Raw genomic sequence first — 24,780 nt, 5'->3', positions numbered from 1 at the left:
TACTCTCCATCGCATCCTGCTCACTCTTCTGCACCAGATTGATTGATATGTGGCCGTCAACCATCAGAGCCGAGAACTCACTGCCAACGACGATATCACCCCTGATGCTTCCCACGCTGCCGCCGATCCGAGCCAAGCTCAGAACATCCGCATTGACAAGACTGTGTCCTGTTATCACTTTGATGTCTAATTCGCTGACCTGCAATGGCTTCTTGGGATCGAGCAGCTCAACAGTCACATTGCCCTCAACAACATAGAGTTTGATCCTCTCAACAGTCCTTTTCGTGGGTGGAAAGCTGATCCTGACGACGGTCCTCAAGCACTCTGGCCTATCGGATCCGGAAACACCAGTGACCGTAGCCTTCATAGTGCCATAGGTAGAGTCCTGCTTGACCTCGTGTCTGATTGTACGAAGATCGTCCCGTTCAGTTCCTGAAGCCTCAATAGTAAGCTTTGTCATTCCAGAGGTCGAATCCCCCTCCGCTGTTTGGTCCACAACGACGTGGCTTGCCTAGCAAGATTAATAATGACACAGCGCGCATGCAATGCATGCATGAGTATCCTTCATGAAGGAACTGTATATTTGATACTAGAAAGCAGTGCCATCCTAAGAGACAAACTTACCATTCCATTTGAAATCACAGAAAAATCACTAATATCCGACTGCAGATCAGCACTCGCAATAATTGTTGTGTATCTGCTCTTTCCTCCGCACTTGTCACCTCCGCTCCTGTCATCACCGTCCCTGTCACCACCCTATTCACAGAACATTGATACGTATCAGTTCACAGCCGCTTGTATAAACCAAAGGAGAACTATGTTTCTTGTATACACACCGTTGTAGTATTGTCATCGATGACCGAGAGAACGACGATGACAAAGAAGAAGACCAACCAGAATCTGCTCCATTTGCTAGAAGCCTCTAGATATGTGTTCATAGAAAAGTTATTCCAGTGATTGGTTAGCAAAAGGTTTCCTCAGCAAAAGTGCCTGATTTCATTAAATACTATGCAGTTCGAGCCGTCTGAAAGTACACTAAAACAAACTGACTCACCACTCGAGCTTTCTCTCTGTGAAGTTGGCTGTACGGGCGGAACAGGGATGGTCGTGTATGGCGTAGCTGGTGCCTGACCAAGCAATGGCGTCGAGAAGTTGGGATCGGAACTTGCCCTGGGACTATCTGGTTCGTTGCTTGGACTGGGTCCGTAGGTGCCTTGTGGCATCCTTGGCCTTACTACGTCCTCGTACGTTGGCGGAGGTATATCTGTTGTTGGTCGTTCATTTGCGCAAAAGATCAAGACCACTTGGTTAAACAATGGTAGGGCGAACGTTCGATATTATTCGTGCACAATACCAAGCAATCCTTGGTTTCCTCTATTCGTAGTCTCGATTGAACGGACCTTGAGGCGCAAACTCCTGTGGTGTGCGTCTATTGCTCGGGGGTTGTGATGCTGCGAAGGGTTCTGATAATAATGGCTCAGCTTCTGTCTCGGGGTGCGAGGTAGCTGAGCTGGTGGCATAGGGGGCTTGCCGTCCAAACGTCAGCTGCTCATCCTCCGGGAGAGCGATATCAGGCTGGGTACGCTTACTGTCCTTTGGGAATGACATGAGGGATGGACGAGTGAATAAAAAGATGTAGAGAACAGAACGCACGTTCGTTTGGCATCTGCCAGACGAGTAGACTCCATCATGTGATTGGTCAATTGGTGGCAATTGGAATGCCCCCCACTTCTCGCGGTGCTGACTCGGAGAAAAAGGTACAGACACGCGAACCTTCTCGCCTTCTTCTCTTGCCTTTGCTCTACTGTCTCTCAAAACTCCTCCTGCTCTTCCTCGGCTCTTTATCCTTTACCGCAACCTCTACCGTCATAACTGAAAGCAGTTCAAGCTTCCATTGATAGAACTATTCGCCATTATCTGGAGTTTCGCCAATATAAGTTTAAAGTTTTCAAACATACAACGTTTCACGCACACAAATGTCGGATCAGGAGGCCACCATCGCTGAAATGGAGAAGATCCAGCTTGGCATCATTGGCATGGGTGACATGGGCAAGCTCTATGCCCGGAAACTCTTCGCCGCAGGATGGAAAAAGTGAGTCGTCTTATTTTTCTGGCAGTGCAAGGCAATCGTAGATACAGTGCTCTAATCGATTATCTCTTATCGTCAACGATCGCTTCTGCAGCGTGAATGTGTGCGATATGCCGAACAAATACGACCAATTGCGTCAGGAATTCGAAGGCACCGGCATCAGGGTCATGAAAGATGGACACTTGGTATCAAGGCAGTGTGACTGGATCCTGTACTCTGTCCCTGCAGAGTTCATCGACACTGTTGTGGCTACCTATGGTCCTTGTAAGGAGCTCGATTGATGCTGGATTCGCAATCGGTGAACGCTTTCATAACAATTGACTAACAGTTATTCGTTGCGTCGAAATAGCAACAAAGGTCGGTGCCATTGTGGCCGGCCAGACATCTGTCAAGGCGCCAGAGATTGCGGCGTTCGAAAAGCACTTACCTGAGGACGTCTATATTATCACCTGCCACTCTATGCATGGACCCGCAGTCTCATCCCGTGGACAGCCGCTCGTGATTATCAACCATCGCGGATCTGATGAGGCATTGGCCTTGGTGGAGAGGATTCTGGGTTGCTTTGAGAGCGAGATCGCGCACTTGTCGTACAAGGAACACGATAGGATTACGGCTGATACACAGGCGGTTACACACATGGCATTCCTGAGCATGGGTACAACATGGAAACATCAGAATAACTTCCCGGTAAGAGCAGTCGATTCATGCAAATGTAAAAAATGGGCACGATATGGGTCCTGAATGAAAGGACACTAATTATATGGGTATGCTGTCCACTGTCCAAGTAGTGGTTCGATCCAACTTATACGGGGGGTATCGAGAATGTCAAAGTGAACATGACTATGCGCATTCTCTCCAACAAGTGGCACGGTAAGATCAGAGGCACTAACAGATTTCATTCGTGTTCTCATGCCGTCTTTTGTTTAAACGAGTGCTAATATACGTTGTATTCCATAGTGTACGCGGGTTTGGCGATCTTGAACCCATCAGCCAAGGCACAAGTCCGACAGTACTCGTTATCAGTGGCGGCGCTTTTCAAACTCATGATTCAGGAGAGAGAGGAGGAGTTTATCACCAGGATTCGAGCTGTACGTTTTTATCTGAGCAGGACGGCTTCGAAGGACGTAACCAGAGGACGTATGCCCGCCATTATTTTCTGCTGACCATTCAAACGCATGTCTATCTTTATTGACTTAGGCTGGCGACTTTGTGTTTGGTAACCGAGGAGACAGGGAACAGATTTTGCTGTCGGACAATTTGCTGGACCAGTACTCTCTTGGTAGCGTACCCAAGGAAAAAATTAAGCCGAACTCTCATCTTTCATTGTTGGCGATGGTTGATTGTTGGTACCAACTCAAAATGAACCCCTATTCGCACATGGTCTGTCAAACGCCACTCTTCCGCTTCTGGCTGTAAGTCCCTGCATTTCGTGTCTCCTGATGGGTTGCATGCCAATGTGAGAGATGTAATTTGTTCTGTATTAATGCAATGAAAGCACATCAACATAGTGGTATTTCCGAGTACTTGTTCTTGAACGAAGAGTACCTTCAAGATGCTATTCAGGCTGCACTTTACGCCAAGGAGATCCGTGAAGATGATATGGAGTTCATGATGTCAGCTCGTGGTTGGCAAGAGTGCATTGCCCTGGGCAATATGGACGGCTACAGAGCGCGATTCGAAGACACGGCCCAGTTCTTTAAAGATCGCTTTGGAGAGGCGGCAGTGATCGGCAAGCAGATGATCGATATGATCACCAGGAAAACTGTAACTACGGAGACCGCAAAGTCATAAGGAGCAATGGGAACATGGAATAAAGCCGAAGAGGAGAGAGAGGTGTGTTGAACGCGCACCTGGATATGCGCATAAGCGCGGCTTGTGTTGATTATACAACACAGGGCCTCGCCCGCGTCTTTGTTTGTAAACGATTAATTACTGAGTACCACCTACGCATGGCTAAGCGAGAGAAACTGCGGCTGGTCATAAATCCTGCTATTGATGTGTTGGCATTTTCATTAAGCGCGCATACTATACCATTGGACAGGTTTGTATGAAAAAAATAGATTCCGATCCACACCTTTTTTCACCTACATTGGTCACATCGAAACGCCAGTAGGGGGGCCCTTTGGTACTTGAGTGAGCTGAACTGCAACGGCACAACAGTTATAGAATGAAAAATAAAAAATTGGGGATGCGCAAGAGGTAACGGAGCAGGTGGGTCTGAGGAGGCAGGCATTGTGGATTTGGTTCGGGTATCTGTTTTTGAGGACAGTATGGGGTCAGTAGGGCTGTGATATATTGGTTTCGCACCTAAGATGAACAGGGGATAATTTCCATTGGTGTAAAGAATATGATTTCTGATAAGGGACCGGGACCTCGCTGACCTTGGGGTGCGCAACATCTATTTTCCTATGCACGAATGTACTAATGTGCTGCTGGTTTTATCTGCCTCTTCTAGCCCTGCATTGCTTAGACAATCAAACCAAGCAAAGGGCGACGGACAGTCATGCTCATGCTACACGCAGGATCAAGTCCTTGAGCGAGGAGGGGCATGAGTTGCATTGGATTTGGGTTTGCGTGTGACAAGGGTGCTATTTTTTCCTTTCTGAAGATGCACTGGCAATGCTCGTCATAAATTTTCTACGCACTTGGATGAAGGGGCATTCAAATGCATCGGACATGGATCGAAGTTCTTCCTCCCCCTGGGCAAGGTCTGCCTCCCTTTTCTATTCCTAGCGTAGCATAATTATCGCAATCCATTCTATCTCTCCTTGACACCAAGCTACAGCAGCACCAATCGCGATGAGGCTGTCTAACTTTTCCTCGCTCTGCCATAGCCGTTGATGCCCTTCTTCATGGTATAAATACCCTCGAGGCATTTCATCTTTTTTCCACCCGCAGTACAACTCTTCAATCTAACCTCGGTCCTACCAAGCACTTCAGAAAAAACACACTCTTCCACATCTTTGTATCCGGCTCCTACTTCGACGCTCTTCCTAACATGATGCTCAGCCAGCACACTTCCCAGTCCTCGCAAACCACCCGCACCTCAGCCACTATTACCTCTGAGGGATCTGTTCATGGTGTCAGTGTCACCCAGGGATATTCGCAAAGCACGCATTCTGTCCAGGGCTCACCTACCCTGTCGGTCGCCGCCCACGGTGCTAGCAATCTGAAGGATGTCGAGGTACTTTCGCCCTCTCTTTGCATTGAGCTGTTAAAATAATCATAGCGATATTTTTACTGACTCACGGATCCAATCTTGCAATACTTTGATATACATAGACATTCGGCAAGCAGGATCCTTACCTCCGCTTCACGCTCGACATCACCGACCTCAAGTCGTTCCAGAAGACCTTTGTTCACAAGAATGCTGGCAAGAACCCCGTCTGGAATCAGTCATTCAATGTGCCCTTGAATGGCCAGCCTGATCTTTACATCGAAATCATGGACGAAGAAACCACTGCCGATGCCATCATTGCCTTCGCAGCGATCCCGATTAATCAGGTTGTTCACGCGCCAGGTGGAACCATGAACGGCATCTTTGACGTCTACACCGCGGATGGAAAGCAGAATGGTCAGATCAACCTGACTTTGACTGTTCACAACGTTCCTGGCCAGAACACTGAGTCCGTAGGCCAGTCTCCAACGCCTGTCAAGGGCCAGTCGTATATGCTGGAAGCGCACCATAAGCGCATCAAGTCTATTAAGAACAGAGAGACGGCCGCTGATGCCGGTATGGCCGTCGCAGGCGGTCTCCTTGCCCTAGGCGCAGGCTTCTTGGCCAACAAGGTGATCGGGGATGATAAGAGGAAGGAAGAGGAAAGGAAGGAGGCTGCACGCCAGCAGCAGTTGGAGCAGGAGAGATTCCAGAACGAGAAGAAGCACCTGGAGGAGGAGAGAGCGACGTTCGAGAGGACCAAGTCGGAGGAGCAGGCACGAATTGAGCGCGAACGACAGCAGCATCAGAACACCTCGCACGAGAGCCACAAATCCACGTCATGCCACTCGGATGCGCGCCACGAGGGGTGCCATGATAGCAACAAACACGACAACCATGATAAGCATGATAAGCATGGGTGCCATGATGACCACAAGAAAAAGAGCCATTGCGCTCGCGAATGGGACCCTGTCGGTAACTATTCCCCCGGGGACAAGGTCGAGTACCACGGACGCAAGTACGTCTGTCTCCAGGGCCATCAGTCCAACCCAACATGGGAGCCCACCGAGGCTCACTCTCTCTGGCGCGCCGACTAAAAAGAAAAGGGATCCAGCACTCGATCTTCCTATCATTTTCGTGGTTCCATTCCAAGACCATCAAAAACAATCAAGCCATGTCTGTATATACCTTCAACTGAACCAATTTAAAAAGAGAACGGCTCCCTCTCTTTTTGTAGACGAATAAAACATAAACCTGAATTCAATTTTTCTGGTATTGTAGCGTTTCTGAAATAATGTCTATGAGTGAAGCGATCATGAATGTAGCAAGAATACGCACTTTTATGGCCTTGAGAATCAAAGATGGCTGAGTCGGATAGTATGCGGCGCCGAATAGAGGAAGCGCGCGTTCAACCGACAAAAAAAAAAAAAAAAAATGCATCCAAGCGTACTGTGTACGCGTTCCTGAACCTGCACAAGGTGGAGGCTAACGCGCCGTTCGAAATAGATGGGTCACATCCAACGAATAAAAAAGAACCTCCACGGCTCATCACCTCATCATCTTTTTTCACACACTCACACACACACACGCACCTTCACCCTCACTCCCAAACGCAACGAAATCATAATGGACGCCTTCAAAAAGGTAGGATCCCTAATTCATATTCACTCGACATGGCAGCATCTGAAGCATTTGTGCCGGCAGTAGTTCGTCCGTCTCTTTTACGTCTGTGCAGGAACGTCGGCCTTATCGTCGCGACTGGATGTCCCCAACTGGCCCCCCAGGAATACTTCTTTTCTGTTGCTGATGTATTGAACTAAACAGTCAGGACAGCCCGCAACTGCGGCAACAGGATGACACATTCCTCTCTCCTCGCCATTGGTGCCTTGATGACCATTTGACAGTATTGGACAGCAGCAACCCTCATGTTTACAGCACATAGACCATGGGACGCGTGTTTTATCGCATGCATGACGCTTATCCTCAACTCTTTGTTCCATGAGTTGCCGAGAATATTATTTGTTATCCTATCGGAGACTGACACAACCTTGTGTGCATTATTGACTGCGCCAATCCTAGAAACTCGAAACCATCCGTAATGAGGCTGAGGCGGCCAAGGAGCGCGCCGAGAAGGCTGAACGCGAGCTTGCTGCTATTCGGGCTGATATTGCTACCAAGGAGGAGGAGACCCATTCGCTCCATGAACGCGTTGTCCTCCTTGAGTCCCAACTTGAGAGCGCCGAGACTGGCAGCAGCGATGATAAGAACAAGTAAGTTTTGAAATTCATTTTGTTCTGAACGCAGGACTGAGGATGGGACGAGATTCAGGAACGGGACTGGTCCAAAGCGACTTTCTGGAACGCTTCATCTTGCTTCTGCTCAATTTTATTGAAGCTATGAAAAATGACCGATGGAAAGAGCACTATAAACAGATGGACATGGAGAGGCCGACATGAAAAAACAGGCAGATGCTTTTGATTTATGCTGTCCTGTCAATTGTATCGTCCCGGATTGTCGTTTTGCTCGGGCGACTCAACGACCACCATCTAATGACCATTGTCTTTTTACTCTCTCTCTCTCTCTCTCTCTCTCTCTCTCCCTCTCTCTCTCTCTCTCCGTAGGCTTCGCGAGATCGAGTTGAAGACAGAGGATCTTTCGCGCAAGGTTAGGACGTTGGAGAAGGAGCACGAGTCGTTGATTAGCAAGCTTGATGATATGACCGATAAGCACGACAAGGCCAAGCACGAGCTCGAGGAGACCCTCCGCGCCATGGATGAGATGTAAAAGCAAGGAAAGATAGAATAAAGCCTCTCTCTCAATACACCCCGACCATCCTCTATTTCCTTCTTTTGTCTTCCCCCCAGTCCATGCACGTCTCTAAAATAAAGACTATTTTTGTTGTCTGGATGTTGTTTTTATGTGGAACTCAGTCGACAACAACTTTCTAAAAAAAAAAAAAAAAGCGCACCATAGAAAAGAAGTCGACAGGACAACATAGATCACAATGGGCCAGGACATTCGCTTTCCAGATGGATGCGATTCGCTGTTGGAGCGATGCGTTCACATCATGCACACGATCGATCCGATTGAGAAAGCCGACTTGACACTTCTTCTTGGACAGCAGTGGCGGGAAACCATCAAGGCCCGCGATAGCGACAACGCAAATGGCATGACACTGATGAAAGTCGGCCGTGCAACCCCGCCAGAGATACCGTTGCGACCTGACAATCTCGAATTTGTCCGACCTGGCTTTGGGGTCAAGGTCGGCAAGGCTGGATCGCTCTGTACGTTCCGTCGGCGCATCGTAACTATTTTGTTCATTGTAGCTCGAGAAACATCGCAATGATAAGGCTAACAATATCTCTGGCGTGCTCGTTTTTTTTTCTCCCTGTAGCAAGCAGGATCGCCATCTTGCACGGTATGACAGAACCACCGCTAATGTTTCCGACAAACTGAAGAACGGTGCGAGGAAACTGGTTACACATCTATCATTTCCTGACTTTTTTCAAATTTTCAAATTTCAGCCCTGGCAAACGTGGAACAATGGGCGATCGACACTGCATTGGACAACATGGCACGCTTCGGATACTACACTCAGGCCACTGCTGGCACAACTCTCAAGGATCGGCCCGAAAACGAACAGGAGAAGGAGTTTCTGATGCCAAATAGGTTCTTTGACGATTTTATGCAAATGGCTTGTGACGAATCTAAGGTATGTTCAAGGAAAAAATATGTTTTGTAGTCAAAGAGCAGCTGGAGAATTCAGATCATTGACGGGAAACGCCTTCGATTACTCGAACTAGCACTTTAAATGGCTGAACGAGCGGTTAGAGTCACAGGGAGCGCATTATGGGGACCTACCTGTCCATGCCTCGATCTGGGACTCTTGTACAGACACTGCTCGCTCGGCTCTCGCACGTATGGCCGTCGTGCATATGACGATCGAATCTCGAGGACTGGATGTTAACCCGGCAACGATCGCTCGTTTCGATCGAAGTGGCGATACGGATTCTGCAAGGATGCTGCAAAAGATTCACCAGGACGAGGTCACGCATGTTCAGATTGGACATCGTTGGTTCTGTTATCTGCTGAAAAAACACGAGGGCATTGGAGCGGCAGCAGTTACTTCAGGTGCCATCACGACTGGGGACGAAGCTTCGGAAGAGGCATCGGACAGCAGGGCCTTTGGTGCTGGCGAGAGTCAAGACACGGAAATTGATGACGCCGATAACGACTTGTACGAGTTTCGACAAGTCACGCCGGCATATGCGCAAAAGGAGGACGGCACTCCAGGAGAAGAGATCGTGGATCCTATCGAGGCGCAACGACGGAGACGGTTCCAGGAGATGGTGGTGCAATACTTCAAGGGATCTCTCAAGCCACCATTTAACACTGCAGATCGAGAGAAGGGTGGATTGACACGGGGGTGGTACGAGCCGTTGGTTGTTGTTCGGGAGAGAACAGGATTCAGACCGTCTGCTGGAAGGCGACTGCAGAGCAAGAAAGGGAAAACAGAGGGAGTAGACGGCATCTCTGAAGCAAATACTGCAGTTAGTGCCACAGGAGAAGAGTCAGCAGTAAAGATCAGTGCATCTACTTCGGAAACACCTATGACTCCAGCCCCTAGTGAACCTGCGCAAGCTATGATGGAGAAAGAGGCTGTTTAGAACAGCAGGGCAAGGCATCGAAGCATTCAATAGACAATAGAAGCGTTTGCGGACGAAACAAATTCGATATCCACAAAGACACAGGGGTTTCTTTGAATGGAGATCATGGTCTATTCCTCAGCAAATAGGTAGCCTCAGAGCCTTTTAAAAGCTGCCGCATCTTGAACAAAGCCGTTATATTCACTTTTTCTTTTTCCATGATGTGGTGCGATGGTAATATATAAACATTCCTCTCTAGGGAGTCCTCAATGCTTTTGCATCCTCTCTTCTCCTCTTCTCAAACATAGCTTTTCACTCCCTGCCTCTCTTCCTTCAAAAACCTCAATCCACACCTCTACAACACCATTCTACTTAAAACCACTTGCACACTTCATAGATATCTCTTAACACGGCTCCACACAACACCGTTTAAGAATGCAGTACGATCCAACATATTTTAATGACTCCATTTACCTCTCCCGGTCCTCATCGATCGAGAGATTGCCCACTGTGCACTCTGAAGCCGTTGAAATGTATGAGATAGGGGTCCCTGACATCAACGAGGAGGATATGCGGATTAATGGACAGTTGTTTCAACGCGCTCAGAACTGGGCCGTGCTTCTCGATGGGACACGCGAGTTGGATAGGCCATTGACGAGGAAAGATTTATCTGAAGACGGTATCCGAGGGGCTGTTCAGCACCTCGGCATATCATTCTTTTTGAGTGAGTGTGAGCGACGAAAATGGACTAGAAATGACATTCATTTTATGCTGTGCGTTTGTTTGACGCCTTTTAATTTTAAATTTTGCGCATTGCTTAATGTTAGGCTTCATTCCAGGGGTTGGACTCTTGATTTGCTGGATTTTGTCCTACTTCATGGTCGCGCTTCCGCTTTCGAAACTAAGGATTCGAAAAATGAACAGCAAGACACTTTGCCGATCCATGCGCAGATGCTTGGTTGTCGATTTATTTGTATGCTCTTGCTGTTGTTTATCAGCATATGTCCATGGGGTCGCACCTCCCATCACCTTTATTGTTCTGTTCTCTACTGGCTAATTCTTTTTTTTTTTTTTTTTTTTTTTTTTGGTGGACTTTGTTTAGATCGGTATAACATGCCCTGTCGCTCCATTTATCCGTTTACACTTTTGCAGTAATATCCGAATGATTCGGCAGGGCCAGTATTGGGTGATTGATCATGCCGATCGGTGTACACAGGCCATCAACTATGCCAATGCGTCCCGCGCACAATCGGTCCTGGAAGCAGCACAATGTTCCAGTCCACATTCTACAGTCACTGCAATTACAATACCAGCAATACCTGGGATCAGGGAATCCCAATGCGATTATCGACGTGAAGAAGCTTCTCTCTCAGCACCAGGACGACTGGAAAATCCTGACCAAGGGATCGGGAAGCAGAAAAGGGCGAGGCGTCAGAAGAATGAGATGAGGTTGGCGGAAAGCTGGATTAAGCGCCTAGCAGGCGCTTGGAGACGGTCCGATACGAATGCACCTCCTTCAAGTGTCATTCTCGCAACGAGGCCAAATACTGCCGCGAATGTGAATTCACGCCAAGACGAGATTGTGGAAGTGGGTTTTCGAAGTGGCGATGGTAGTGGTGGTGGAATACATGCAAGCGATATAGGTGCAGCAGCCACATACGAGGTAATTGAATCACCACTTCCGGTACAACGTCCACGGCGATACAGGTCGTCGGATGAGATGTACCAGCAGTCAAGTGGGGTACGGAGGCCGCATAGGAATTTTTCCACGCAAGATGCAACAGCAGGAACGGCGCTCTTTGGTCGAACCAATAGTAATTCGACCTTGCACAGGCCTGGATACCTTGCTATGGGAACTATTGATTCGAGGCTTGAACAGGTACAGAGACCGATTTCTCATGGGCCACGAAATCACCAGCAGCAGCAGAAGAGGCAACACCCGCTCCCGTTGTTTCAACCCCGTCCCGTCATGATCTCGCCGCGTTTACGGAACAAGGATGTGCCCTATACCGGCCCTGTCCCTCATGTTGTATCCATGCTGGATTTTGGGCATTCTCTAGTATCTGGTATCAACTTGGGACAAGGGGCCGTAACTCCAGCAGCGACAGCAAATGGAGCCATTGAGCCAACATCCGTAAGCAAATCCATGTCCTCACATGGTGCCGGCGAGAGCTCCTCTTCCGAGTCGTTCGAGAGTGCCACGCAGGATCCTGTGCAGTTGGAACCGGGGTCAAGTGTGAGCGCTGTTAATGTCAGCCTTACTAATTCCGAAGCGAATATGAGCTGGCTGAGCAGTGCGAGACAGATTAGGCGACTGCAGCACCAGAAGGAACTACAGCGAGAGCAACACCAGAGACAGCGACGACAAGGTCAAGTGCTACGGAATGGAGGAATTAGTGTTAGGAGCGACAGTAGCAGCAGTAGTACTGCCAAGCGCGGGGTGTTGAGCGTTGTCACGATCGAAGCTGCACAGAGTGCTTCTCCATCTTTGACACCCATTCAGTCAGATATGCGACAAGGCGATCGGAATATAACACAACATTCGATAGAGTGGCCACGGAGAGGAGGGTTTATTGAATTAGGTCTAGATTCGGAAGAAAACAAAGCTCAGGAAGGAACGCCCATTTCTCAGGATCAAGACCACGTCCGCGACAACGGTGGTGATGGTGATATGGGCGGAAGTGGATCTGGGAGTTGACAGATCGAGGTGTTGGACGGCGACATAGCCAGGGTCTTCTTCACTATCTATAGTATGCAATGCAAGGTCCCCCCTCCCCCACCGCCAAAAAAAAAAAAAAAACGCGTTTGTGCAACAGAGATCGAATGGTGAGTGGCACGGATAGGTGATACATGACTGGTCGCTGTAAGGTCGTTGTCATGCCGAAAGCGTACGTAACGAGCTACATACACGCCCTTTTTGCTGTTGCTATCAACAAACGCGGCCAGTCGTGGGTCAGGCATGAAGTCCGGTTTGAGATCCGTCTGCTAGGACGCGCCAGCAATGGCCACTTGAGTCTCGCGCGCAGACGAAGGAGGATTCTCAGGCCCAAGGGGCTCCCCTGATTTGCCCAGTCTGTACCACACCCCGCCAATGAGCGACGGCATACCCCCGTGCCCAGGACAGCGACCATTCTCGACTCCATTCCCGAGTCCACCCCCCGAGTCGCATACTGCCATTTACCATTTTGGCATCGTAGTCGGTCTTGCATAAAATAGTCTTTTGTGCGTATAAAAGGACCTAGGTCCTTCCCAATAGTCCAAAGCCCCAACGCCATCTCTTTCTGTTCAACCCAACTATTCACAAAGACACACACACACACGCGCACCACACCGCACCGCACCACTCTTGAAATGACTGGCCATCCCAAGAAAGTCCAGCAGTCCGAGCACGCTACGGGCAAGGTCCCCAAGTCGTCGAGTTCGCACCAGACCGAGCAGTCGTCGACCCACAACCCCAAGGGCACTGGTTCGCACACACAGTCCCAGTCAAAAACCTCGAGCGAGGGCTTGCACACCCAACAAGACTCGGGTGCTCAGCAAGAGCGCCAGCAGGCCAACAAGCAGCACCACGGCACGAACAGGAAGTCTTCTGGATCCCATCGTCAGAAGATTGATGCCTAGCCCTGATCTCTGTCCTTTAATGCAGACCTTTCAATAAATAAACCAGCACTTGTAAAGAACACTCATGTTCAATGTCCGCTTTGCCTGTGCAGGCTGTGCTCTGCGCGATATGAAAAATGAACGCAATTTTTTTTTTTTCAACGGACGACTTGGTAGTCACGCTTTTTTGTTTGTTTGGCATTTTTTTTGTTTCTTGTCATCAATTCAGCCTACTAGCCAAAATTCCACTCCTATCACTTCTCTCTCTCTTTCTCTTTCTCCCTTTTTTCTCTCTGTATGAAGCTTGGCACGCTCCTCTTCTTCTCTGACCATGCCAAAGAAGCGCAGGCATAGCTCGCTTGGAAACCAAGCCAGTGCAGGCTCACACTATGTACAGAGTGCAAGTGACATAAGCGACGACGACGTCCTTCGCCGCAAAAGATTGCAGCGGCGAGTTGAAAATAACGACACATACAGCAGGACTAGCCAAGACGGGGATACACCTCTGCTGCAGGACAACCCTTCGTCTCCTCGTAGTGACAGCCATGGGAATGACGACGACCAAGCCCCCCAAATTTCACCAGAAGAGGCGGAAAGGAGGATCCTGGGAGACCAGGTTTACGATGAGAGTTGGAACTGGAGATCCGATATCGACATTCAGCACAATACATTTCAGGAAAGCTTGCCTTACCGCTCCGTGAACTACAACCGTATGTGTTGTCTCAGGAGGTCTAGCACAGGACAGCGCTGCTTGATGATAAGTATCGCCCCTATACTAAACCTGCTGTTCCCATTGCTACATATTAGATCGCTATGACTGGATGAGCCCGAGAGCACCACTACGACTGGAGAATGAGAGGCGGCAGATCGAGATCCTAAAGAGGCGATGGGCTATTGAAGACATTATGATGGTGAATTACACTCCACAGACGTGTTGTAGCCATTGCGTCGGCAAGGAAATTGACGCGGAACAGGCCAATACTGAGATGTCTGATACTGTCTGCTCATATTGCAGTAAGTCGGGTAGCAAAAATCCTTATTGTTTTTTTTATGTCATTGGTTCATTTTTTTTTAAAGCGCAGGTTTCAATATTCAGCATCATACCTCTCACTTCAAAAATCATAGGTCGGTCAAAGCCGGACGTTTCAGAGTATGAGCAGAAGCATCAGGAAATATCTCGCCTCGCTCAGGAAGAAATCGAGCGGTTACAGGAAGAGCCGTATGATTCGTCCGCACCTGCAGATCAATGTCGGTGCCACTGGTGTGGCACAGTGATTCCGGAAGCCAAACACGACGATATGGAACGGATGCTGGATGAGGCGCGCGTGGATATCGAGGGCGTCGGACCACTGCCGTCTTTGTACCCATTTGATCATGAACAGAACCGACTCTGTATTTATTGTGGTATGTTGACGTATTTTATTTAATGCCAATGCGTATACTGAATCAGTGAATTCTATCACTCAGTTACCTTTTTATCTTTATTTTTTATTTTTATATATATAGTGGCCGAATGCGGGGCTCTTTTGAAGGAAAAGAGGCGATTCCAGAGGCTTTATGAATTGAGTGCGGTCGCCTTGCCCCGAGGATGCAACAACTGTGGAGTTCGCGAATCTGTGGCCTTTCAGCCGGCGGTCGACCGCACCGGGGAAGTGTGTCTTGTCTGCAGTACGTATCCATGCTGCATCACTATAGCCAGCAGCTTATTATTGTTTTTTTCTTCCCCGCATCCTTTGACACGCCTTATTGACTGCTGCCCTTATATCGTTATAGGTGTTTTCAAGGAACACGAGGGCCTTGATCCTGATCCTCCCACGCTATCGCCCGCCAGACTCCAGTAAATATTATCGACACCAAAGCTATGTTGTCACCAGCAGGAAATCATTTCCTAAGGAGCTTCCTTTGTTCAAACAATTAGAGGTATGCTTGGCGCCATTTTGGACAATATGGATCAAGTTGGTATCCACTGGGACAGGATCGCAAACGATGCAGATGCAAACCCGAAATTTGAATACACTGCGCACGGGCTCCTGAATCAATGGCTACATACCACGAAGAAGCTAGGTATGTCTCGGTATTCTATTACCCTTGAGAGCCTATACTTTCCTGCTTCTTCGAGAATAATATCTAACGTGTTCGCGTTACTGATGAAATAACATAGACGCACCTGCCATGTCGACCTACATCTTGCTTCAACACAACCATCTCACACGGCGTAGTCAGGACTGGGAGCTATATACCTGCAATGCTCGGAGCCCCACCCAGGCGGCGCTATATTTTGCAAGATTCGTTGCCCTGTACAAGAAACGGCCCATGACATACCTCTACATTCGACAGCTTGAAGAATGGAATATACCCGAAATTCGTGGAGATGAATGGGAAGATTTGTCTCACGGGCTTCAGACGTTTGAACAGCTCAAGAACCGGATTCGGAGGAGTATTCTAAATCCGCTCCGAAAACTCCGAAGCACCAATCCCATGAGGAAGTTTCTCAGGGCCAAGGACGACTTATATACTGAGAACCAGAGGATGATGCAGGCGATATATCCCGGTAGCATTGCTACGTTGGAGATATATAAGCCAGAGTTTCCTCGTCGCCCCGAGCTGACACAACCGGCATGGATGAATAAAGTAGAGGGGGGCTTGAGACAGCAGGGATGGTTGGATAGAACGGAGGCCGAGCTGGGACCTGAGAACAAGCATCTAATGGATCAGTTGCACTTTGGCGTTATCGAGATGAGAATGGACAAAGAGGAGTATGACTCTTTGAGAGACTTTCTTATGCGCACGGAGGAGCACCGGGACCAGAAACAGAGGGAGATCGTGGATCAGGTCGTCCAGAAAGAAGCGCACCAACTCTTCTTATCGAAAGTGAGATGGCCAAATCGCACACCCCAACGTATTGAGATGAACCTCCGGGACAAGGGCCTGATGTCGTTATATCCAAGGATCACACAGCAACTCGAGAAAGAAAAGGGGCTGACTCGATCTGTCGTTGGACTTGTACCTGTGAATCCGCCAGAGCCTCGGACCAGTTCACTGCCGGCTTGGGCACAGGAGAACACCAGGAAGGATGTCCGAAAGACAATCGCGGACAATAGATTGCTGTACATACACCATCGGCACCTGTTGCGCAAGGAAGTTCAGAATCACCAGTACATTGTGAATTGGGAGCAGAACGACGGACAAATGGCTCTGGAAGAAGACGAGACGATCGTGAGCGTGGCACGAGACATCCAGAGTGTTGCAGAGACCGGGGGCCATGCACCACGGTCGTGGGACGACTGCGTAAAACTCGCCAAGGAGATTGTATTTCGGGAGACATTGTCATTCAGACAGGGGCTGCGGCCTGCGGACTCGAACTATGTTCGAATGCTGGCACTCGGCAGGTCCAATTCTAAGGCGCCCGGCGTCTTTAGGATGTTGAGACCCAACATGCTGCGGACTATTGCTGGAGATCGCCCACGTCCAACGCTTTTTCAGCACTACAGAGACCAGAGACTGCATTTGGAAAATATCCTCGAGATCGATGGAGTCCGAGCACAGCACTCAAAGCCCATTGCAGTCGCCTCTAGGCATGCTCTTTATGGCAATGAGTTTTATGATCGACCTACGTTCCCTCAGCGCGCCGAGCTCCCGTCAACAGACAACAATACGCCAGTCCCCTCAGCCGAGTACCCGATCCATCTCTTGCCTGCAGAGTACCAGGTCCACGTCTTCCAATCGATCCTCGTGCCCGAAACCCGGACTGCGAATATCAGGCTTGTTCGGACGGAGCGCTATAAGCGCCAGGGGGACTCTATTCAAGGTGGAGGCCCCATTCAGATTCCAAAGTTGATCAATAGGGAGACAACGCGAGGGTTTTATCGAGACGGCAGCAGGGTGAATCGGTATACGCGAGATCTCACGGCGGAGGTCGTGCTTAAAGCCAACTCTGATAAAGAGCTGCATCGAACCGGTGTCGAGACATGGCATCCAATCGATGCCAAGGGACTGGTAGAGGGGGGTTATATCAAAGATAAGAAGCTGGCTTCGAAACTCTGGTTGGCGACCGACAAACGCTACCGATGGTATAAACCGGCAATACATACGCGTGGCTATGATGAGAGCGACGACGGCGAGAGAGAAGCTGAACCCCCGATCAAGATCTCGGAGGGATCGGATCTTACTCGTGAGGACATGGAGGCACTTCGGATGGAGCTCTCTAGTGTAATCGACTATGAACCGGACGAGCTGGCGCATTATGAAAACGCGGTGTTCCAAGTGGCCAGAGAAGTGTACTTGGACGAGAGATCCATTATCGAAGAGGCGCAACGTTTGCAGGCGGTACGGAAGGCGCAAGCAGACGAGACGAGAAAGGGATTGAATCCCAAGCTACTCAAGCACATGATGAAAACCAGCAGCAGACGTGCATCGTCAATCCTCGATGCGTACTCTTTGTCAGCAACCGGTGGATCGAGATCTGACACCGATACAGCGCCATCTTCTTTGCCAGAGCGTTCAAGGACCCGTCGGAACAGAGTGGAGTCTGGACGTGATGGAGCGGAAGAGGAGGACATGAACATGACGGCCGAGGGCAGGGATGGGGATGAAATGGCCGGTGAAGACGAGGAGCAAGAACAGGACCACGACCCGGGCCCGGGGCGCAGTGAGAGAAAGCCTACAGTTCGCGAGACGCTCGAAGCCCGCGAGGAAAGAAAGTATCTGGCGCTGCACAAGGCGCTGGTGCAACCTTGTAATGATCCAGGTGATACGTGGGTGCAGACAGTAATTGGTCACAAACAGCGGGCCCACCGTGGAAACAGACGCAGATCGAACTCGCATATCTAACTTGATTTCTTGAGATAAGCATTCGTTCCACACAGACACAGTGTCTCTCTCTTTTCTTTTCTTTTCTTTTTTTTTTTTTTTCCTTTTTTTTCCATCTTTTAATAAAAAGGCTGCCCACTTGACGCGCATGCATGGCGAACTCAAGATGACGGCGAGAAGAAGTCGATATGTATAGGCATGTTTATCGTGAGAACATGTCTTGTTAACATACCAGTTACCAGTTGCCGGTTTCCGTGCCTGGAAAATGTAACAACGCGCATGCACGCACGTGTGGTGTTGCCGTGTTGCCGCAATAATATAAAGTATTTTTTTTTTATTGACGCCAGATCCCCCCAGGCGTGCAAGCGTGCCACAGGCTGCACCGCAATAATATAAAGTAGGGGTGTGCCTGCTGCTAAATAATTCGAACACGTTTCTTGTTTGTCTCAAGCCTCATATCCCTATACTCTCCTATTCAGGATGTATGTGCTCTCGAGTTCATTGGCTGATCGAACCCAAGGGGCGGTCGTGAATGGGAGCACCCAATTTTTAAAATTGCGTGTCTATGCGTAATGAATAGGACGAGGAATGTTGTGCCCGGTGCTAGACGCAACTATCAACAAGGGGCCTGGTGATTTGAACCATCTGTTGCAACGCATGTGGATGGTTTGGGCTTGCGTGGTGTTATGGCCTGGTCATTCTTAACGTACTCGGCCCTATTAAAGAGTTGAAGGCTATGCCCCTTCCAATCCCTTCAAAAAAGAAAAAATAATAATAATTCTTTAGTCTTTTGACTCTTTTTTTTTTTACCTCTTCACTTAGATCTGCATGCACATTCTTAGGTCTCAAAGGTATACCAAAATGAAAATATGTCTGTAGACAAATGAGATCTGCATGCACATTCTTAGGCCTCAAAGGTATACCAAAATGAAAATATGTCTGTAGACAAATGGAAGTGTCCCTAGAATTCCAAACTTTTTGCTAAAAGATACATTTAAAAAAAAGAGCATCTCCAAGGATGGATTCAAGCACACAGCGCAAATGAGCCATCAGAGCCCAAATAAACGCGTCGCTTTGTAGACGCGACCAGCTTGAGTACCTTCTCTACATATGTGAAATGCCAAATGTTATTATTTCCTTTTTACCATTATGCAAATGCGCGCTCAAAGTGTTTTTATTGAGGAGGAGGAGGGTTGCTGGATGAAGGGGCACTGGGCGCGTTCAGCAACTGGGTTGCCACCGCGAGGTACGGTGGCGGTGGCGGAGGGGGCGATGATGATAAATTCTCAGAGTCATCATCAGCCCAGCCCTTATCTTTCTCTTTTGGGCTCGAAAAAGACTGCGACACCTGCAGAGGATGGTGATGATGACGATAGGACGAGCCTTCTGAACCGGACCCGGCATAGCTGGGGTACACCGGGTCTTTCGAGGCTACGGGGCCAGTTGACGACCCTGAAGGTGAATTTGAATATGTATGCTGTAAATAAGAATCCTCGCCAGAGTCGGTTCCCTGACTCTTAGAGGCTATATGGCGGTTAAATGTCGAATGCTGATGTTGAGGATGCAGGTACTGGTGTGAATGTGATTGTGGAGTGGAAGTCTCATAATGATCATCAGATATTGAAACCGTAGACGGAGGGGCAATTGGAGGAGCCACTCCTGCGGATGAACCGACAATAGACGGCGTCGGTCCTAACCGCATTCTCTGCATCTCAATCTGTGCCAGATCCTGTTGTTCTTCTGTAGGGATGGCTGCAAAGCTCGCAAAATGATGGGCAGGCGGTGGTAGTGGAGGGGGCGGAGGCACTATATTGGACACAGTGGCCCACCTGGGGTCTGGAGGAACGACATGTGTCGATCCATCATGTCTCTGCATGATCTCGTTGATTTTGGATTGTACGCGTCTCTTGCGCACGAACCGGCAATAGAGCAAAGCGATTATACATATCGCCGCAATAATGCTCCCAACAATGCCACCTGATCGATTGCCATTGCCATTGCCATTGCCATTGCCGCTGCCGCTGGGCTGATCGACGTTTGGTGGCGATAACGAGGGACTGGGTGAAATGTTATTGGGAGTGGTGTCGTCGCCCATAACATAGCTGACTGTCTCGGAATAGAGTCCATTGGACCCCATGGTCATTCCATACGTGTTGTCGCTCATTGACATGAATAAAAAGTCAGATACAGGCAGATTTTTCTCAGTGGTCGAGACAACAGCAAAGGCTGATATGTTTGACTGTCCATTGTAATATGGAAGCAGGTAGGGGCCTCTCAAGGCATCGTACTCGAATACAAACACACGAAGGGCAATAGTAGGGTCCAATTCCTATTCAGCGAAACGCCAGTGAGTATGGACAGCAAAAATGCATCGTAATGGGTAGCTGACGTAGTATACTTACAGTGCAAAACAGGAAGAACGCGTCCCTGACAGCGGACGAGAAGAGAGTGGCTGAGGTCAGGCACTCATCAGAGACCTTCATGAGGGAAAACTGCCTTGGAACGACTGAATCCAGGTAGGTCTGTAACGAGGCAACATCGGTTGCTGTTGTGCTGACTGGCAGAAGACTCAGCACTTTATTCGATCCCAGGACATATATCGTTTGGTTGGTATATGCAATTGCTTTGGGAATACCGTATATCGCAGGATCCTACGCGCATGAATACGTTTGCGCGCACACACGCAAGAACAGGGCGAAGTAATTATTTGTGTTAAACTGACGCAACAAACTAGACAACAGAAAGCCCAAAAGCTCAAAAGTCACCGACCGACAACGCCGTCTAACCAAAATTCGCTTACCAAGGACCATGTTTGACTGGATTGAACAAGATTGTTTCCGGTCAGAACGCCAAGGGTAATACCAGGGACAGTAGTCGACGCCATAGCATGGACAAATATGCCCGAAGCAAGAGCAAACAAGGCACTCACTTTGCCCTCGTCGCCCCAGATGTAATCGGTCGCACCCTGCGTACTGGCTAATCGACTTGTGTTGATGAGAGACCAAGTGCCACTTCCACCTTTTCCTGGATGCGAGCCTGCAGTAACGCTGTATCGAATGCCTCTAGGTTTCGACTCGACATGGGCGGTCTTTGTGTCGTTTGGGTCCTTCGCGATGGATTTGGCGGTGATCCAGATAAAATTACCTTCAGAGTCGACCTGGCAATTGCTTGTTCCGGAGGCATAGTCGCCTACTAGAATATCAAGCTCATTGGTCTGTAAGGGGGATGAAGGCGACGGATAACTGTCGACGACCGTCCAGGAGAATCCTGTCACGGTGTTTGGAAAGGGTTGGGATTGGAGGAGGACGAAGCGTCGGCCAAATGCGGTTATTGTAGGGTCGGTGGTCAGGGTCCAGGAGTTGGCGCCGCTAAAGGGCTGGAGACTGATGAGAAAAAAGCGCACTCCGTCGGATGCGACACAGGAGGGCGTGTAAGGGCCCATACCCGTGAGGAGTAGAAAGCTTGGAGTCGGTGTGAAAGAAAGAAGGTGTGTCCAGCCTGAGTTTCAGGCCTTTTGTTCGATTCTGCTTTTTGTTCCTGTTCAGTTGTTGCAGTGATCCGGATGAGGACGAGAGGAAGGAATGGACAAGATGGAGTGGGCGTTGGGAAGGATGGAGGGCGGTGACAGACGCCTTGAGAAAGAGGAGAGAGTCGACCGAGAGCAGGACTCGAGTGGGGCTGGGTTTATCCCGCCGTTGCAGCTCTTCAGGTGCTCCAAGTGCCACAGCTGCTTCACTCGAAGGAACAATCCCCGGCGTGTGCATCCAAAAGTGGGGTGAGCCAATTGAGCAGGCTGCATTAGTCAAACACTACGCTTCTCTCAGCAATTGTATGCGTGGAAATAGGGTGCCGGGCATGGGAACAGCGCACAAGACCTGTTCTGGCCACCAGCAGGGAACAGGCAAACAGCGTATTTCCCTGTATTTCCCTTAGCTGTGCGGGCCTTTTCTTCGCCTTTGTGGGTGCAGGATCCCAAGGCATGCGCATCACACGTGACTCATCTTCACTTCTCTCCAACGTTTGAGGGCAATGGTGGCGAGCATTCGCGTACGCGTCCCTTGTTTCCATTCACTCTGCACTCTACTCAGTCTCTCGCTCTCACAACGCTGTCAATCTCTCAGCGCATTCACACACCCATTACACGTTCACCGCCATTCCCAACTGTTCCTACACCATGGCCAACCTCAAGCTCTTTTGTATCATTGATGGAGAGTCGATCGCATTTACAGTCAAAATTGCGGCATCAGACACTGTTGATGACTTCAAGAAGCTCATCAAGGCTCAGAAGGCTTCGCCTTCAACAACATTGCGGCCGGCAAGCTCACGCTCTGGCTTGTCACGATCCCCGTTGATGTTGAGGAGGTTCCCATCAGGCTCGACACCCTGAATGAGAAGAAGAAGCTGCGCCCGACCAGCGATCTCTCGGAAGTGTTTAGTGAGGGGCCCCCAAAGAATGCAATCCACATCATCGTTCAGCGACCACCGCCAGGTAAGGCTTTCACGCTCACTTTACAGTCGTGCCTGGACTTACCCGATATTTATTTTTGTGCTGTACTTGTGCTGAGTACTGAGCCTTGATAATAATTGAAACCCCCACTAAATGAGAGTCTCTATTTGTGTGTCCGATGCGAAAGAATCCCTAAAAAGACCTCTCGACAACCAAGGTTAGAAAACTTGCGATGATCAAAACGCCTGATTGACTTGCAGCGTATAATCGGGATTTGCTGCTGACTTGTGGTAACTCCATCTGTATCATTTATACCCGATTACAATATTGTCCGTTTCTTTGAACATGGCAGTGGAGGCAAGTCCGATGAAACGGCGTCAATCAGCAGAGCGCTGGGAACCGTACATTGCAGCCGATGGCAAATCTGTGGAGCTGCCGCCGCTATTATTGGCAATGCTCGAGAGTGACGAGTTCAAGCCGGACCCTCGCACAGATTTCTCTTCGCTGTTGAGTGTTCAAGCCGGCAGTCAAATTACGACGAAACATCTTGGCCAAGTCCCCAACCACTTTGGACAGACCTATCAGGGCAACCAATTCATCGTTATCGAGCAGATGATGGAAATTTGGCAAATGCTTGCGCGTGATACCAAGTTCCCGGTCGAAAAAGTCTTGTCCGGTCCAATGGGCGTAGGAAGGTCGTATCTCGCAGCCCAGGCGTACGCTAATGGCTGGCTGGTCCTTTACGTTGGCGACGCGGCCATGCTTAATGAAGTCACCTCGGAGAGTGCATCAATCGAGATTTGCAAACAGTTCTTGGCTATCAACAGGGATATTTTGACTGCCGCTAAGCTCAGGGAATTGGTAACCTATGAGGATCGATCAACTCCCCTCGTGATGTCTAGCGCCGCGACCATCCTCGGGAGTCTGCTCCAGCGACGAGAGCACAAATCTCTTTGTATCATCGACGAGCATGGCGTGCTGTTCGCATCTGACCCGCCGGTACCTGCTCGGCTCGTGGTTTTGCAGCCCCTGAAAACGTTCAACTATTGGGATGATTCGGCAGCGGGAGCGCGAGTGGTCTTTATCAGCACTGCAAAATTCGAGAGGTTTTATCTTAAAGATAGAACCCGCCTTATTTACGTTAGCCCACTGTCACCAGCAACCTTCGGCAAGTTACAGGCTGCAGTATTTTCTCATTTCGATTCGACGGTCCGTGATCATGTATCTGACATCGGAGATGAGGTGCTGAGGATCACGAATTACGTGCCGCGTGAGCTCGTGAATTTAGTCCAAGGGATCGGAACCTCACCGCTTACCTTGCAGGAAGTCAAGGAAAGACTGAAGAATTTCGAGGAACGGCGGCGTCATGAGTTTTATTTTGTTGCCGTAACTCATTACAATTCGCTTCCTACAATCTCCAAGGACCGTACCCATTTGGCCCTTGCGCAGATGTTCCTGCCTGGCAAAGTCCGACCCGACGTTATATTCGATTGGAAGTTTCTGGATCTTGGAATAGTGTATCGATACGTGAGTAAGAATAGGGCGGTGCTTCACAATCCGATCTGTCCTGCTGGCAAAGCCGCGCTCTTGAATTTATACAAGCAATGCCCACTACCTGATGCTTATCGAAATGGCCTGGTTCGAGATAACCTAGACGATGGACAATCTGAGGACGCCCTCTTCCAGTAGCTTATCCGGACTTCTTTCTGACTTGGTACTCAAGACAACAGACCTTGCCGGGAAAAATGCAATGGACATACATTTGAGAATTTCAGGATACGAGCTGCTTCAGGAACCACCCGGGCACTTCGACAAAGATGGTATGGATATATAGATACGTGGCTATGCAGGATATCCACGGTTCGACTTTTTCCTTGGATACACATTCTTTCAAGTATCTAAGTATCTATCAGCAACTTCTTAATACACGACAGCGATACGGCAAAAATCGACCTCGCCCTCGAGCGGAATGGTGGCAGGAGGAACATCTGGATGCGATGTTTGGCGGCGTTCATAAGGCCGATATCAATCT

General features: G+C 49.2%; 11 protein-coding genes across 11 annotated transcripts; 9 read left to right on the top strand and 2 right to left on the bottom strand.

The window, feature by feature from the left end:
• Nucleotides 1-721: 721 nt before the first annotated feature.
• Nucleotides 722-1,730, bottom strand: BC939DRAFT_176768 (uncharacterized protein). The gene is made up of 3 exons (XM_051550414.1): nucleotides 1,401-1,730; nucleotides 1,055-1,264; nucleotides 722-922 (listed from the first exon to the last, which is right to left on the bottom strand). Exons 1-3 carry the CDS (start codon nucleotides 1,606-1,608, stop codon nucleotides 816-818), a joined length of 525 nt encoding a protein of 174 aa, XP_051411655.1. The 5' UTR covers nucleotides 1,609-1,730; the 3' UTR covers nucleotides 722-815.
• On the top strand, nucleotides 1,729-4,025 carry BC939DRAFT_176594 (uncharacterized protein). Its single transcript, XM_051550413.1, has 7 exons — nucleotides 1,729-2,092; nucleotides 2,184-2,353; nucleotides 2,439-2,776; nucleotides 2,878-2,959; nucleotides 3,047-3,177; nucleotides 3,287-3,501; nucleotides 3,598-4,025. The coding sequence occupies exons 1-7, from the start codon at nucleotides 1,977-1,979 to the stop codon at nucleotides 3,878-3,880; spliced, it is 1,335 nt and encodes a 444-aa protein (XP_051411654.1). The 5' UTR covers nucleotides 1,729-1,976; the 3' UTR covers nucleotides 3,881-4,025.
• Nucleotides 4,026-4,980: 955 nt separating this feature from the next.
• Nucleotides 4,981-6,510, top strand: BC939DRAFT_453275 (C2 domain-containing protein). Its single transcript, XM_051555907.1, has 2 exons — nucleotides 4,981-5,271; nucleotides 5,370-6,510. The coding sequence occupies exons 1-2, from the start codon at nucleotides 5,088-5,090 to the stop codon at nucleotides 6,341-6,343; spliced, it is 1,158 nt and encodes a 385-aa protein (XP_051411653.1). The 5' UTR covers nucleotides 4,981-5,087; the 3' UTR covers nucleotides 6,344-6,510.
• Nucleotides 6,511-6,872: 362 nt separating this feature from the next.
• BC939DRAFT_477631 (uncharacterized protein) lies at nucleotides 6,873-8,030 on the top strand (the record flags this gene model as incomplete). The annotated part of the gene is made up of 3 exons (XM_051558692.1): nucleotides 6,873-6,890; nucleotides 7,326-7,516; nucleotides 7,868-8,030. 3 exons carry the CDS (start codon nucleotides 6,873-6,875, stop codon nucleotides 8,028-8,030), a joined length of 372 nt encoding a protein of 123 aa, XP_051411652.1.
• Nucleotides 8,031-8,134: 104 nt separating this feature from the next.
• Nucleotides 8,135-10,120, top strand: BC939DRAFT_176513 (uncharacterized protein). The gene is made up of 4 exons (XM_051550412.1): nucleotides 8,135-8,530; nucleotides 8,641-8,664; nucleotides 8,771-8,958; nucleotides 9,050-10,120. The coding sequence occupies exons 1-4, from the start codon at nucleotides 8,251-8,253 to the stop codon at nucleotides 9,911-9,913; spliced, it is 1,356 nt and encodes a 451-aa protein (XP_051411651.1). The 5' UTR covers nucleotides 8,135-8,250; the 3' UTR covers nucleotides 9,914-10,120.
• BC939DRAFT_453269 (uncharacterized protein) lies at nucleotides 10,085-10,636 on the top strand. The gene has a single exon (XM_051555906.1). It carries the CDS (start codon nucleotides 10,124-10,126, stop codon nucleotides 10,298-10,300), a length of 177 nt encoding a protein of 58 aa, XP_051411650.1. The 5' UTR covers nucleotides 10,085-10,123; the 3' UTR covers nucleotides 10,301-10,636.
• Nucleotides 10,085-12,648, top strand: BC939DRAFT_529383 (uncharacterized protein). Its single transcript, XM_051561508.1, has 3 exons — nucleotides 10,085-10,616; nucleotides 10,720-10,865; nucleotides 10,995-12,648. The coding sequence occupies exons 1-3, from the start codon at nucleotides 10,328-10,330 to the stop codon at nucleotides 12,588-12,590; spliced, it is 2,031 nt and encodes a 676-aa protein (XP_051411649.1). The 5' UTR covers nucleotides 10,085-10,327; the 3' UTR covers nucleotides 12,591-12,648.
• Nucleotides 12,649-14,487: 1,839 nt separating this feature from the next.
• BC939DRAFT_453263 (uncharacterized protein) lies at nucleotides 14,488-18,386 on the top strand. The gene is made up of 6 exons (XM_051555905.1): nucleotides 14,488-14,506; nucleotides 14,618-14,896; nucleotides 14,999-15,160; nucleotides 15,266-15,329; nucleotides 15,411-15,556; nucleotides 15,654-18,386. The coding sequence occupies exons 2-6, from the start codon at nucleotides 14,791-14,793 to the stop codon at nucleotides 18,320-18,322; spliced, it is 3,147 nt and encodes a 1,048-aa protein (XP_051411648.1). The 5' UTR covers nucleotides 14,488-14,506; nucleotides 14,618-14,790; the 3' UTR covers nucleotides 18,323-18,386.
• A 953-nt stretch (nucleotides 18,387-19,339) lies between these two features.
• BC939DRAFT_176497 (uncharacterized protein) lies at nucleotides 19,340-20,899 on the bottom strand. Its single transcript, XM_051550411.1, has 2 exons — nucleotides 20,704-20,899; nucleotides 19,340-20,630 (listed from the first exon to the last, which is right to left on the bottom strand). Exons 1-2 carry the CDS (start codon nucleotides 20,782-20,784, stop codon nucleotides 19,476-19,478), a joined length of 1,236 nt encoding a protein of 411 aa, XP_051411647.1. The 5' UTR covers nucleotides 20,785-20,899; the 3' UTR covers nucleotides 19,340-19,475.
• Nucleotides 20,900-22,274: 1,375 nt separating this feature from the next.
• On the top strand, nucleotides 22,275-22,781 carry BC939DRAFT_453260 (uncharacterized protein). Its single transcript, XM_051555904.1, has one exon. It carries the CDS (start codon nucleotides 22,476-22,478, stop codon nucleotides 22,686-22,688), a length of 213 nt encoding a protein of 70 aa, XP_051411646.1. The 5' UTR covers nucleotides 22,275-22,475; the 3' UTR covers nucleotides 22,689-22,781.
• Nucleotides 22,767-24,601, top strand: BC939DRAFT_453259 (uncharacterized protein). The gene is made up of 2 exons (XM_051555903.1): nucleotides 22,767-22,965; nucleotides 23,101-24,601. Exons 1-2 carry the CDS (start codon nucleotides 22,902-22,904, stop codon nucleotides 24,435-24,437), a joined length of 1,401 nt encoding a protein of 466 aa, XP_051411645.1. The 5' UTR covers nucleotides 22,767-22,901; the 3' UTR covers nucleotides 24,438-24,601.
• Nucleotides 24,602-24,780: the final 179 nt, after the last annotated feature.

The sequence above is a fragment of the Gamsiella multidivaricata genome (assembly GCF_025024155.1).
Source record: "Gamsiella multidivaricata strain RSA 2152 chromosome Unknown BC939scaffold_37, whole genome shotgun sequence".
NCBI classification, from domain to species: domain Eukaryota; kingdom Fungi; phylum Mortierellomycota; class Mortierellomycetes; order Mortierellales; family Mortierellaceae; genus Gamsiella; species Gamsiella multidivaricata.
This window is presented reverse-complemented; position numbering and strand designations above follow the sequence as displayed.

Bases quoted from the DNA above. Each gene is read 5' to 3' on its own strand.
- BC939DRAFT_176768 (XM_051550414.1), bottom strand. From the start codon at position 1,608: ATGTCATTCCCAAAGGACAGTAAGCGTACCCAGCCTGATATCGCTCTC. The intron at 1,265-1,400 runs GTCCGTTCAATC...GACCAACAACAG, and splicing joins ACAGGAGTTTGCGCCTCAAG to ATATACCTCCGCCAACGTAC. The intron at 923-1,054 runs GTGAGTCAGTTT...ACACATATCTAG, and splicing joins ACAGAGAGAAAGCTCGAGTG to AGGCTTCTAGCAAATGGAGC.
- BC939DRAFT_176594 (XM_051550413.1), top strand. From the start codon at position 1,977: ATGTCGGATCAGGAGGCCACCATCGCTGAAATGGAGAAGATCCAGCTT. The intron at 2,960-3,046 runs GTAAGATCAGAG...TGTATTCCATAG, and splicing joins TCTCTCCAACAAGTGGCACG to TGTACGCGGGTTTGGCGATC. The intron at 3,178-3,286 runs GTACGTTTTTAT...TTATTGACTTAG, and splicing joins TTATCACCAGGATTCGAGCT to GCTGGCGACTTTGTGTTTGG.
- BC939DRAFT_453275 (XM_051555907.1), top strand. From the start codon at position 5,088: ATGATGCTCAGCCAGCACACTTCCCAGTCCTCGCAAACCACCCGCACC. The intron at 5,272-5,369 runs AGGTACTTTCGC...TTTGATATACAT, and splicing joins TAGCAATCTGAAGGATGTCG to AGACATTCGGCAAGCAGGAT.
- BC939DRAFT_176513 (XM_051550412.1), top strand. From the start codon at position 8,251: ATGGGCCAGGACATTCGCTTTCCAGATGGATGCGATTCGCTGTTGGAG. The intron at 8,531-8,640 runs GTACGTTCCGTC...TTCTCCCTGTAG, and splicing joins CGGCAAGGCTGGATCGCTCT to CAAGCAGGATCGCCATCTTG. The intron at 8,959-9,049 runs GTATGTTCAAGG...TACTCGAACTAG, and splicing joins TGGCTTGTGACGAATCTAAG to CACTTTAAATGGCTGAACGA.
- BC939DRAFT_453269 (XM_051555906.1), top strand. From the start codon at position 10,124: ATGGTAATATATAAACATTCCTCTCTAGGGAGTCCTCAATGCTTTTGC.
- BC939DRAFT_529383 (XM_051561508.1), top strand. From the start codon at position 10,328: ATGCAGTACGATCCAACATATTTTAATGACTCCATTTACCTCTCCCGG. The intron at 10,617-10,719 runs GTGAGTGTGAGC...GCTTAATGTTAG, and splicing joins CGGCATATCATTCTTTTTGA to GCTTCATTCCAGGGGTTGGA. The intron at 10,866-10,994 runs GTATGCTCTTGC...GACTTTGTTTAG, and splicing joins GCTTGGTTGTCGATTTATTT to ATCGGTATAACATGCCCTGT.
- BC939DRAFT_453263 (XM_051555905.1), top strand. From the start codon at position 14,791: ATGGAACGGATGCTGGATGAGGCGCGCGTGGATATCGAGGGCGTCGGA. The intron at 15,161-15,265 runs GTACGTATCCAT...ATATCGTTATAG, and splicing joins GGAAGTGTGTCTTGTCTGCA to GTGTTTTCAAGGAACACGAG. The intron at 15,557-15,653 runs GTATGTCTCGGT...GAAATAACATAG, and splicing joins ACATACCACGAAGAAGCTAG to ACGCACCTGCCATGTCGACC.
- BC939DRAFT_176497 (XM_051550411.1), bottom strand. From the start codon at position 20,784: ATGAAGGTCTCTGATGAGTGCCTGACCTCAGCCACTCTCTTCTCGTCC. The intron at 20,631-20,703 runs GTAAGTATACTA...TTCGCTGAATAG, and splicing joins CGTTCTTCCTGTTTTGCACT to GAATTGGACCCTACTATTGC.
- BC939DRAFT_453260 (XM_051555904.1), top strand. From the start codon at position 22,476: ATGGCCAACCTCAAGCTCTTTTGTATCATTGATGGAGAGTCGATCGCA.
- BC939DRAFT_453259 (XM_051555903.1), top strand. From the start codon at position 22,902: ATGAGAGTCTCTATTTGTGTGTCCGATGCGAAAGAATCCCTAAAAAGA. The intron at 22,966-23,100 runs GTTAGAAAACTT...TGAACATGGCAG, and splicing joins AAGACCTCTCGACAACCAAG to TGGAGGCAAGTCCGATGAAA.